The sequence below is a fragment of the Palaemon carinicauda genome, chromosome 37 (genome assembly GCF_036898095.1).
Source record: "Palaemon carinicauda isolate YSFRI2023 chromosome 37, ASM3689809v2, whole genome shotgun sequence".
In the NCBI taxonomy this organism is placed as follows: Eukaryota; Metazoa; Arthropoda; class Malacostraca; order Decapoda; family Palaemonidae; genus Palaemon; species Palaemon carinicauda.
In genome coordinates, this window is record NC_090761.1 from 27287655 (window position 1) to 27301356 (window position 13702).

Consider the following 13702-nt stretch of genomic DNA (forward strand, 5'->3'; position numbering starts at 1 on the left):
GGACAGTCCCTTATAAGATGTTCTTTATAACATAGTCTATCAGAGAAATAAATTCTGATCACCAAATCATTATTTCAACAGAGGATAATACGTCTTTGGGACGTCTAAAGAGTAGGATGAACTTTGCAGTTTGCCTAAAGGATTGATTAATTCTGTTTGCTGGTTTGAGTGAGGTATTGAGAGACGCGTGACTTACATTTGCTATATAAATGGATACTATCATTATATCAAGCTATATAGTGAAGGAATTGCGTGACTGTTGCCTAATTTTCATTTTGTTGCATTTCAAGTATAATTTAATTCAATTATTTGAAGGAATAATAGAATGATTTGGGCCACATTATGATAGTGAACATAAAGTAATTGTAAATATATATTCCTTTGGTATGTTTTATATTAATATTTCTTTGGTATAAAAGTAAACAAGTTTCCATTCTTTTTATAAAAACCAAACTATACATTATCTGAATTATGAGTTGAGTTGTAGCCTACGAAATAAATCTTTTTCGACTCAATCCACCTTCTTTTTGGTCTTCCCCTCCCCCTCCTACCTGGCCCATCCCTCTCCAACAACCTCCTCCAAAATATATATTCCTGGTCTCAATGCCCATAATGAAAATACTTATAGGAAAAGATAAGTCTAATTTTTAGTATGACCTCCATCATTGTCAGATAGGAGTCGCGAGGCTTCCCGCGACTCCTATCTGGCCACCTACATAAGATACCTAAGGTTTCAATTATCAGCTGGAACCTCTTGCCGCTAACCTCCCCGCTAGCCGCGCTTGGTCTGGCCGAGCCTTTAGGCTTTTTTTTTTTTTTTATTGAATCTACTAATGTTTGATAATAATCATTCACCCCTCTTTCCGGTCTTAATAACTCCCATACTTATAGAATTGAGGTCAGGAGATTTCGCAGGCCAGTCTATACGTATGGCATTGTTCTGTTCAGCAAAACATTCACTGAACACTTTTGAGCTATAAACAGTAGAATTGTCCGTGACAAGGTTTACTGGCAAGTGATCTCCCGGTAGTAGAAGTTTCCTCACCGATGGGATCAGTGTTTGGTTCCTAGCCTGTTAATCTTGGGTTTATCTTAAAAGAAAGTTACTTCTTAAACACAGGAGTCAGGACTTTATTCTATCTAACAACTGGGAGGAAGAAACAACAGACTTAGAATAGATAACTGACAGATTGCTATTGTACAACGATTCATAGATATCATAGTTTACATGCCTCATAGATATCTCACTTTATAAGTTTCACTTAACAAATTAATATCTCCTTCCTTAGAGAACAATAAATTAGAATTATAGGCACATAAGCAGAATATCACGGTAAATGCAACATCACCAGTATCAGTACACACAATGCAAGAAATATCATAACGAAACATAAATGGGATGAGAAATCAAAATGAGATCTTCTTGTAAAAAAAATAGAACACAATGCATAATAGTGAGATAACCTTATAAACACAATTTAAAACAATAACAACTTGGAGATTTAATCTCTCTGGAGCTTTAATTGTTCTACCAGACTGGTTTTTATAATGTCTGATACATCAGAAGTTCTAGAAGGAAACTGAACATCTGTATTATTGGTTAATTGCCCTATAATTTACAAATTTTCTTAAAAATTGTCTATTTCTACGGTATGTTCCCCTATTGTCGGTAAATACTATACATAACTATGACCACTAAGTTTTTTTTTTTTTTTTTTTTTTTTTTTTTTTTTTTTTTTTTTTTTTTTTACCGAGAGTGAACTGTGACTAATCTTACCAATTGTCAGTGGGTTTAATTCTAACAGTGCCTTCAATACACAATCGTTTCAACAGTTTTCCGTTTGAGTAGCGATCAGCAACAGCAAATCTTTTTATTCACCTTTCTCCTTTCCTTTTCAGTGGAAAAATTAGATGGCATGAGGCCATTGTTAACTGTAGGAACCAATATGTCCGTACGTCTATCCATTAGGCGCTGTACAGGTCTAGTTTCTATGCTTTCATGAGGAGTTGTTCTTAGGTTCAGAAGTCCCAATACGGATCTTCTTTGGCTTCCTTACAATCCTTTGTAAGATGTTTTAGCAATTTTAACAGCTGCTTCAGCTGTACCATTAGCTTTGCTGTTCCCCGGACTTCTAGGCCCATGAAAAAAAATCCTTTCTTTCGAGCAATAACAATAAACAGATGAGAAGAATATTGTAGACCTTTGCCTGAATTCAAAGTATCAGGAATGCTATGGAGAGCAAAATGATGCTTTGATTTGGTGATCAAAGCATCAGATTTAGTTTCTGGCAGATAATCATCTTCAAAGAACTGACTGTAATAATCAACTGTGACAGAGGTAGTCTATCCTTCAATAGTAACTATATCAGATCCTACTTTTCCCAAGGACGAGACGGTACGTCACGGAGATGTAATGGCTCCTGCGGCTGTTTATAGGAGTGTGGGGCACACACACCATACGATTTTACATATTGTCAAATCTCTACTGAAATTCCTGGCCAATATATTAGTTCTCGGGCTCGTCGTAAACAAAAATTTAAACCAGAATGACCTGTATGTACCTTCTGTTTCATTTTATACCTCATAGAAGTATAGATGTAGCAATGACTGCACGTTCACCACGAAGAATTATTCCATCTTGTACTACCAGTCAATATTACCATGGCCTTCCACTATCATGAATTAGAGACCTCTTGCTTGAGGGAACACTCGAAGACGCTTTCTATTTCATTCTCTCCCTCTTATTTGTTATGAAATTTTCATATTTTATATATAAAAGATCTTATTTAATGCTGTTACTTTTATTTTTTATTGTTTCTTACTTATCTTGTTTATTTATTTCCTTATTTCTTTTCCTTACTGGGCTATTTTTCCCTGTTGGAGCCCTCGGAGTATTAGCATCTTGCTTTTCCAACAATGATCATAGCTTGGCTTGTAATAACAATAATAATAATTGAAATAGGGTGTAGGCTAAGGGAATGCGGTATCGGAGACTTGCTTTTAGGCCAACCTTCTATGATAGTTTGTTTGAGAGACTTCAATGTATTATTAGATTGTGTTTTCCCTCTAATTTCACCGAGACGATAAGACTTAAATGCCGAGAGTGGCAGAAACCTTTTATGATACCGGTTGTCTGTTTGAGAGTCTTCCAAGTATTATCAAGTTGTGTTTTCGCTCTAATTTCATCAAGACAATAAGACTTAAATGACCAGAATGACAGATTATTTACTGATAGGCCTACAACTTCTTCACACTTCAAACTAGATGTAGGGGCAAAAGACAGTGCATCGGCAATTGAAATATTCTTACTGAATTTGTTAAAATTGTATTCTTGAACACGAAGAAGCTTCCACTGTCTTGGGTTAAAGATCTCTTCTTTGAGGGTACACTCGGGCACACCATTCTATTTTGTTTATCTTCCTCTTGTTATTTTCAAGTTTTTATATGATATATATGAAAAATTCATTTTAATGATGTTATTGTTCTCAAACTTCTCTCGTAGCTTTTCCTTATTTCCTTTCCTCACTGGGCTATATTCACTGTTGGAGCCCTTGGGCTTATAGCATCCAGCTTTTCCAACTTGGGTTGTAGCTTAGCAAGTAATAATAATAATAATGATAATAATAATAATAATAATAATAATAATAACGGTAGGTGGTCAGTGATTACCGTCACACAACATTCAAAAGTACAGCAGACATAGCTGGGTCTAACTTATAGTAACTTACAGTTCTTAGCCTTTTATCACACGTTCGCGCCACCGTGTCTGGTTCCAGGCCTATTAATAATCATCTTGGGTAGGCTACTTCATAAAAGAAACTCACATATTAGCACAGGAGTCAGGCCTTTATTCTATTTAACACCTGGGAACCTGGGAGGAAGAAACAACAACAGATTTAGAATAGATAACTGACTTTTTGCTATTGTACAATGATTCATAGATATCATAGTTTAGATGTTTCATAGATATCTTACTTTATAAGTTTTAACACACACCTCTTAGTCTTTTTTTTTTTTTTTTTTTTTTTTTTTATTTGTATTGAATCTACTAACGTTTGATAATAATTATTTATACCTCTTTTCGGTCTTAATGATTCCCTTACTGATAGAATTGAAGTCGTGAGATTTTCCAAGCCAGTCAATACGTACTGTGGCATTGTTCTGCTCAGCAAACCATTCACTGAACTCTTTTGAGTTATTAACAGAAGAGTTGTTCATGACAAGATATATTGGCAAGTGATCTTCCTGTTGTAGAAGTTTCCTCACCGATGGGATCAGTGTTTGGTTCCTACCCTGTTAATAATCATCACAGGACATTGTTCTCTAGTCTTGGGTATTGCCATAGTCTCTGTACCATGGTCTTCCACTGTCTTGGGGTAGAGTTCTCTTGCTTGAGGGTACACTAAGTGAAACTATTCTATCTGACTGTTGCCTTAACTCCTTTCCTCACTGGGCTATTTTCCCTGTTGGAGCCGTTGGGTTTATAGCAAACTGCTTTACCAACTGGGGTTGTAGCTTAGCAAGTAATAATAATAATAATAATAATAATAATAATAATAATAATATAGCAAATTATCTACGTAGACAGCTGTCCACACTATTAAAGGGCACTTGATTGAAACATTTGAGATAACAGAACCTCACGTTTTAATCGTCTCCTCTCTAGGTTGTGAGTCTTGAGGGATCTCTAGCAGAATCCATAGAGTCATCAGAAGCTACCAAGTCCCTGGAAAAGATGTGGGAATCTCAGCTTGCCAACATACAGCAGGAAGTGTCGCGTCTCTTGTGTGAGACAACTCAACTTAAGGATTGCAACCTTGCTCTTCATAACCAAGTAAGTAATGTCTTGCTTCAAGCAACAATTTTTTTCTATTGATGATTTTAATTATTTGGTGTATTTGCTTTCGTTTTTTCAACAACATCTGTTTATTATGATTACTGGTATACAATTGATCAATGGAAAGGGTTGAAACTCTTAAATCTTTGTGAGGAGAATAAATAAATAATGATATGAAAGAGATGTAACGTACAATGTTTAAAAAAAAAAACATAATTTTAGTCGGAAATTCACCGTAATATTACTGTTTTCAGACGTATTTCAGTAAAATACGGGTGACTAATTTTTACCCTACTTGTTATTAATTACGGGTTGGTGACCGTAATATCACTTCTATCAAAGGCATCCTTTTCCACCAAGTATCTTCTCTCCATATCATCTGATGTGCCCTCTGCAATGCCTTCCATCAAAGGCCCCCTCTTCCACCAAACCTCTGCTCTCCATATCATCCTTCACTACATCAAGGGGTCGGTTGCCTGATGTGCCCTCTCCAATGCCTTCGATCAAAGGTATCATCTTCCACCAACCCCACCCCTCTTCTCCATATCATTCTTCGCCTTATCTCGATGGGGGTTTTGTAATGGTAAAACTTTAATCAACCATTCTTTTCCAGTTATCTTCAAGTCAAAGGGAAGGAGACCACCTTCGCAGTGAGATCCAGTCCAAAGCTTCACAAATTGAAGAGCTCCAGAATGCCAGAGATTTGTTGGCTAATGATGCACAGGTACAGGGCAGGATTTCCACCACTATATGAGTCAGTCATAATGAAAATGTATCTTATCATACGGAGTGATTTGTGGAATTATTTTACTGGTGGAACATATTTTCTTTTATATGAACATATACTTTTTTCCTTTTGTGAAAAAACTGCTCCAAGATAGCTGTAATTGCAATGATAAAAGTAGATTTAATTACTTAGTTTTTCACTATCTTCTCCATTCGTGCAGAATTAGTTTGCCCATCAGAATACATTCCTACACAATTTGTTGCTTACTATGATACAATACTGTAGCACAGGTCCTTTACCTTTCTTGTATAATTTAGTGCCTACCTTAATACATCACTGTAGCGCAGGTTCTTCTTCGTTCTTGTATAGTTTGTTGCTTACCATAATACATTACTGTAGTACAGGTTATATTCTAACTTTCCCTAACGATACGATAATTTGCAGGTGGTTGTGGCCGCTGTCAAACAGTGGCTCCACGAACAGAAAACAGCCAACTCAAAACTTGCCGGCAAACTACATCAGCAGAATAAGCACATTCTCCACCTGAACACAGAAAAACAGTAAGTAAAAAATTAAAATTGTGCAGTAACTGCAAGCGGTGGTGTACCCAGTAATTTCTAGCCTTCTGGGAGGCTTTTAAACGTTATAGAGGATGTGCAAAGAGGGTAAGTAAAGTTGCAGTCAATGAATTTAACCCGCTGATGACGTACTATCATAGGTGTCATTATATTTGATTAATATGTGTATATTCTAAAAGAATATTCCAATGAATCCTATATGAATTAGAAGTCTATTAAAAAGACTTCTCTGTTTTAAATAGACATTTTCTTTTGGATACTTATTTACAATAATATGTTTTATTCCAGATTTCTAGCTGAACGCAATACCAGTTTGCAGAAAATCAATCACGAAATATCAATGCAACTCCATGACCTCAGGGCACGTCTAGGTCTTCCTCTCATCACTTCGCCTGAAGTAAGATTCTCTCTCTCTCTCTCTCTCTCTCTCTCTCTCTCTCTCTCTCTCTCTCTCTCTCTCTCTCTCTCTTCGTGCTAAGAAGTTTCAGATGCATGTTATTTACATGATGTATTATGAGAGATTAAAAAAATAAAACTAAGACCAACGAATCAGTAGAAATGTTACCTTACGAAATCTCTCTCTCTCTCTCTCTCTCTCTCTCTCTCTCTCTCTCATACTTGTTTCAGATAACTTTATTTTGATTGTAGCATGGTAGATTTTGTGAAAAAGATATAATTTACATATATTTAATGGTGTTCATCCACATAGGCCTTCATGAGGCATCTGTTTTTAAACATTAGACGGGTGACTGAATAACCATCAACACAATGACATCCACTTGAAGAACTGCTTCACCTTATTCTGTTCATGATTCCACAAATTAATCCCGTTAAATTGAGTCTGGTTAAATAAATTGATATTGAAATAGAGAGAAACGAAAACGGGCACTCAGTAGAGCGCATACCTTCGCCTATATCCTGTTGTATATCACAAGATGAGCAATTACATCTTTCACATTTTGGCAATAATTACATGCAAATCGGATAAAAGTTGACGCTTATATAGCAAAAAAGATGTTTTTTCCATTTCGTTACCTTGACCTTTGACCCAATCACTTCCAAAATCTAATCAAATTGTCCTTGGATGATAGTCAATCATCCCACGAAATTTTATAAAATTTGGTCATATAGTTTTTGAGTTATGTGAATCACAAACACACAGACATACAAACAAATAATTACACGCCTATCAAAGCATGGCAGCAGATCGATCCTAGCCTGGGACCCTGAGTTTAAGCTATTTGCTGGGGAGGCCACTGCTGTGGTTGGGCACCAAAGTGGGGGCTGGGCTTGCCCGGGTTACGATCTGGTGAGTATCTATTCTTATGAAACTGAAAATAGACATATTTAACCTTTAAAATAGATGGAAATAAGTGTTCCTATCTTTGTTCCCAGAAGCTAAACAGCAAGACTACAGGACTCTTATCCCCGCGTTTGCTGTCTCCATTGGGAGGCTTTGGAGTCGGAGGATCGTCAAGAGTCGTCTCCACTTCTCCGCCGTTAGACACTGTCTTGGGACCATCCTCAGATAACAACGTCTTTGGGTATTCAGTTTTCAACGATAAATTCGAGGACGGTTTTAGCGTGAGTTGTGTTCATCTCACTGTTCAAAGTCTTTTCTAGTTACAGTCTTAGCCTTGTTACGCAGTCAGCAGCATTGCATTATATGGCTTCCAGGAGCTGTAGGTCCCAGTAGCTTTCCATGCTACAATATAAAATCTTGTCCCACTCATTAGAAAGATTTGAGAAATGAAATCTTCAATTTCTTAATAGTATTTCACAGCATCACAAAATGCTCAATGAAGAAATGAAATGTGCACCAACCAACAATTCTCTTTGATCATTGAAGTTGACATTTTGATTTGCAGGTCTGCTTTATATTACATTCTAATTACTTCTGAAAGTGTTGAATTATGTTTTATACTGAATATTTTGTTCCCTTCCACAGACCTAATAGCGGATCAACAAGTTTAGTTTTCATTGAAGAGTTTAACGTAGACACATCCTTCTTCAATCCTTATTTGAAATTCTAAAGCTACACCTTAACTTACTTTGAAACACAGACACTAACAATATTTATCAACTTTTAAGCTTTTTATTTTTATTTTTATATTAAAATATTTTGACATATTCAAAGGAAACAGAGGGATTATTAAGTAATCGAATTTATCAGGATTATTTCCTTAATACTCATGATTGGGGTTATGTATTTAAAAGGCTGTAAACTAGATAATTGATTACCTCATGGATGTATATTTTATTCAGGCTGGGGGTTAGACATTAACGTTAATATAGATTAGCAAATGTCAGATATGGACTTTTTATTTTCATCTTAATTTCTGATATAAATTAGAGAGAGCAATTGAACTTGAAGCTTATGCAGATGGACTCTACATTAAGGCCCTTCCACACGAGGGGTAAATGCACGGCGGGCAGACGCTGTTACCAATTTGTTGTATGGGTGACGATCACGAGTGTAGATGACGTCATAGACGAGGAAACGACGGGAAAACTATCGAAGTGCCCGTGCCCATTGTTGAGGCACTTGATGGGCGCCTGACTATTGTCTGACGCAACTCTGACTGCACTCTGCCTGGTGTCTGACCCAAGTCATACGTTCACCTGACTGTGCCTACTATCTGCCTTGGACTGTTTGATCTGGTAACACTGTTTCAAAACGAAAGAATTACAGGCAAATCAGAGTGCCCGCCCTGCATTAGCCTTCCGTGTGGAAGGGACTTTAGTCCTGTTTTTCAAAGCTCCTTTTTGTTTTTTGCTTATAAATTATACGTCACCTAAAATTAGCTGTTTTGTAACACTTGAGTTCTTGAGTTTTGATCCCTGTAAGAAGATAGGCTAACAGTACTAACAGACTAACTAAAGTGTGCGTGTGCGTGTGTCTGTCCCCAGACTTGTTCCTCCGAGGGTAGTAGTGGTGGTGGCTGTCACGTGCCCGGGCCTGACCTACCTGGGGCATTGCAGCTCGAACGGCTGGCTCACCTGGCAGATTCACTCCTTTTAGCATCAAGGTAAACAAGAAATCCTTATTAGCCCAGTTGCTAAGCTGTACACAGATGTGAATCTATAAGAATGATTTATTTCAGTGTCAAGATAAGGATATTTGGTGTAGAGTATAAATCTGGCATAAAACTGAATAATCTTTCATCATTCTTTGAAGTAAAATCTTGCTATATACTTATCATTGCATGCAGTGAATGAAGTGAGATTGTGATAATGCCTCCACTATGAAAAATAAGGCAATTACTTTTTTTGTAGCAGAACAGTGTCAGGATTTAACCTTTTAAGGTAAATACCCTAGTTTGAGGTAATTTTTGTGGTTGCAAGGTAAACTTTAAGGTATTTTCGGTTTTACTAGCTTTAAATTTAAGGAAATTAGAAAAGTTTTAAGGTAATCTAAGGTGAAAAGCAGCAGCATCTGAGGTAATGGCCACATGCTCAAGTTTAAACCCTGAAGTGGATTTGACAATAAAAGAGAAATATGTGGTGTGAAATGCTCAATGCCTTGGAATACACATGATAAAATGACAGTGAATGTCCTGTAGAGAGTAGGGTTCCCCTATTGTACAGGGCCGGAAAAGCAGCCCTTAAAGTAAAAGTAAAGTATAAATTTTTGGCGTTTGAAAAACTATGAAAATCACACCAATTTTGACTTTCTTGGCCCATGTAAAAGGGAGGAACGTCCCAAAATGGCTATTAGTCTCACGAGTGTTCTCCAGTTGAAGACTTGTTGAAATATATAAGTGCTTATGTTGTTATGCTTAGAGGCAGCTTTAATTCAACAGATTTCTTGGTCATCATGTGGATCAACGATTTGATGCTTGTACAAGTTTCTTTTTATTTGTAGGAATGAATTTGTTTAGGTCATTTTAGTTTGTGAACTAGTACAGATCTTGTTGCCAGATTTGCAGGATTACGGTTTGTTGGTACAACGTTCCACAGTGTTAAGAATTTACTGTGAAAAAAGGGTAAAAATCCTGGCAGAGGTCTAATAGACCGCACATAAAAAAGTATATATGAATCCGTTTAGAAACTGTTGCTAATGTGGTTTCTTGGCAATGTATCTCTGTCTGGTGGATTTTAAAAAAGCATTTAGTTTGTTTGTCCTTGTTTTATCTAAACTGAAGCTTGATCAGTTGATATTAGAGTTGTGTTCTCAGGTAAGCATGACAAGTAAAACCCTATTGCCAGATAAAAGATAAGGGACATTCTGATATCCCTAGTTTTATGCAATTTTTTTTATTTTTATTTTTCTCTGTACTCAATATAGCATGTAGATTTTATCCCATTGTGATATCAAACAGGTTTCTTGTTTTACTTCCAAGTTCCTTGCTTCATCATCAATTTGTTTTTAACATTAATCTCAAACAAATAACTGTGTTTACCCTTCTGATTTATTGTAGTTTATTTCTATTTCCTATTTTATCTTGCTTGGAACTAGTAACTACTTCTTATAAAACCGGAAGATGCGCTATGAATTTTAATCTTAGAAAATGCATCAGGATTGACATACACTGTTAAAAATTTGCCGTAAAAAAAACGATAAAAATCCTGAAATAAATGTTGCTAGGCATTTACCATTTTAAGTGGGAAAACCATAGGCAGGGATCTGGCCACAGTGTTGCCAGATCCCTGCCTGTGGTTTTCCCACTTCTGACATCATCAACCCTCATTCTCACTACCTATTGTGGTCTGGTATCACTGTTTGCCCGTCGAGCATGCTCGGTCGTGTGGACAGGGCTTTAAAAAGGGATAAAGGACATAAAGGAGTTATATTATGGTCACAAACCCGTAAAAAATAATGTCAAAGTAGGGTAAAAATTATGGTCGCCTGTATTTTACTGAAATACGGCTGAGAGCAGTATATTTTTACAGAGATTTTCCGTTTAAAATTACGGTTTTTTAACAGTGTAGCATTCAGCTTGATTATAAAGTTATGTTTTTAGAAGAAGCACCTTTTTTATGCAGACGTAAAAACATTATTATTCAAGGGCATAGTGCAAAAAAGAAAACAGTAATGATAGGAGCTGAAATATTTACGCATTTTTTTACCTATTCTTTTCCCCTTCAGGAACATCACCAGAAATTCAAACATATCGCAAAGTCGTCCCTGCAGCAAAATGACCTGCGCTACATCCTTGGGTGATCTCACATCTCAAAATGACTTCAACAGTCCTGGCTTGAGGTCATCTCTTAGAAACACAAAAAGAAACTCCTCCTCTGTTGGGAATCTCTCCCTTCTGAGTCCCATGGACTTTAAAGACAAGCCATGCAGTCCAGGTAACAAATTCAGCTATCGATTTGGTGACACAGCAAATACTCTCTCCTTTGGGTCGAAAGCTAACTCTAAAGGAAGTGATTTCATCTTGGCACCGCCAGTTCGAGAAAGGAAACTGTCCCTTCGACTCTTCAACACTCACAGCATAGAAGAAGGAGAAGAAGAAGACGGAAGTTCAACTCTGCGTTCTGACAATGAACAAAATACTCCCAAGCAGTCACATTCACTTCCGACAAATGAAGAATTTCACTCGTTGCCATCAAATATAGATTCCGAAGATGGCTCGCGCGCAGCCCAGTCTCCCTCGTCCGTTAAATCATTGGAAATTTCCAGAAGAGCATCCTTTGGAGAGTCATCAGCATAGCAAAGGATAAAAGTTATGTGAATTATATATAGATATCCCATTTCTCTTGATATTTACAATCACACATTCAGTTTTTACATTGTATCTGATGTCTCTCTTATTGTTTATGTTACATACTGAGTAATCACCAATTGAATTTGTTCCATTTTTAGAAATTAATGTATATTCAAGTGTATACAGTATTTATTGATTTGTAAAAAGGTTATGCATATATTGAATTACTTATAGTTGTGTATAAAATTAAAAATTATTTCAAACCAAAGATCATGCTGCAAAGTAAGTCAGTAATTTCAAGACTACAAAATAGAATTTATGATTGAAGTATGGGAAGTGTAGAGTTTGCTCTGATTTTTATACTAGAGATTCCATGATTAATCTAATCATAACAATTTTGGCATTTTGCTAATAATAAAAAAGGACTCTTTATATACATATACCCCAAAAAGAAGAAAATTCTGAGAAGGAATTAGTTTGGGCATCACTGCTAAAATAACATTCCATAGCTTCTTACCATTTTCTGCATAGCATTTTTGAAATATTGCTTTCGCAAAAGTTTTGAAGTAGAAAAGTCATTTTGTCTAGTGGAACCTGATTTTTTTGCCTAGTCAGTGCAACTTAGGTTAGGGTAGTTTAGGAAAGTTTAGGTTAGTGTAGGAAGGATAGGTTAGAATAGTATAGAACTGAAATAGGTGAGACAAATGGTAGAAACTAGCAATAGTCATGTGCGTGAGTTTTGTTGTCACGTTTCATTCATTTGTAAGATGACTGTATTTTTAAAGTCTACAATAGAAACTATGAAATATGTATATTTAACAGTGATGTCCAACGTTAGTACAGAGCTGGTAAAATGCCCAAACACTTGTAGGTGTAAGCTTCAGCCTAGGAATGCTAGGTTAGGTTATTGTAGGTTAGATTAGGTTAGGTCAGGTAGCGATGTTAGATAGAGACCAGTTGATCAGTTTTTGCTGATACATCCGATTGTTTGTGGCATTTTCTTAAGCTTTTAATTCTATAAATACTTAGCAAACTCTACATTTTGATATTTTTCATACAAACTGTCATAACATTTAATAAATGTTTGACTATAATCACCCCCAAAGATTCCAGCCGAAATAAGCACCACCCTCTGATGACATCATAGACAATCACACTGCCCAAAAGATTCCAGCCGAAATAAGCCACACCCCCTGATGACGTTATAGCCAATCACATTGCCTTATTGTAACTGCTGCTAACGTGGGAGACAACGTGATTGCCTATGACGTCATCAGGGGGTGGGGCTTATTTTGCTTGGATTATTAACGGTGACTTTTGTAGTATAGAAATTTATTGCAGTGTATGAAATGGAGACACAATTGTGTCCATTTAGAAAAATCTGTATAGCCAAAGGACCAATCAGACCAATAGGCTTTGAACACGATTTTATTAAATTGACATTCTGTGTAATCTCTCGTTAACTTTGAAGATACCACTCAACATTAAGACATGAAGATTTCCTTGTATGATAATGGTCAGAACTTTTAAAAACTGTTGAAAAGGTATTTAGGATATCTTAAAGAGGGGATTAAAATAGAAATCGAGAGTTTTTTTTAAAGCGATAGATATTTTACTGATCAATTGCGTGAAGTGTTGAGTATTTCATATCACATACAAGATGTTGATAACTAATCATGAATGATCTAATTTGTAGATCATATGTAGAAATCTGCTTTTAACTGCGGACCAGGTACTTTATGACCTTTTTGTAGTAATTTGTAGTGGGTTGAACTAACCCTCTGTCCCTGTATTTACTCCCACCCTTATAATCTCGGTCAATTCTGTACAGTACAGTATATAAAGCGATGTACAAGTGCACATATACATCATTGTACATGAGATGTAATAAAATTGTACCAAGGAA

At 36.2% G+C, this 13702-nt stretch overlaps 1 protein-coding gene across 15 annotated transcripts in view; it reads left to right on the forward strand.

The window, feature by feature from the left end:
* LOC137629528 (putative leucine-rich repeat-containing protein DDB_G0290503) overlaps positions 1 to 13702 on the forward strand; it is a 227452-nt gene extending 213750 nt beyond the window's left edge. For 13 of the 15 annotated variants that reach the window (XM_068360916.1, XM_068360921.1, XM_068360917.1 and 10 more), the window contains 7 exons: positions 4667 to 4834; positions 5451 to 5561; positions 6009 to 6124; positions 6431 to 6539; positions 7538 to 7726; positions 9053 to 9171; positions 11232 to 13702. In XM_068360916.1, coding sequence (XP_068217017.1) covers positions 4667 to 4834; positions 5451 to 5561; positions 6009 to 6124; positions 6431 to 6539; positions 7538 to 7726; positions 9053 to 9171; positions 11232 to 11802 — 1383 coding nt within the window. In that variant the 3' untranslated portion in view covers positions 11803 to 13702. Of the gene's footprint in view, positions 1 to 4666; positions 4835 to 5450; positions 5562 to 6008; positions 6125 to 6430; positions 6540 to 7537; positions 7727 to 8090; positions 8111 to 9052; positions 9172 to 11231 lie in introns of all 15 variants that reach the window. The other 2 variants (XM_068360931.1, XM_068360930.1) reach the window with 2 other exon arrangements.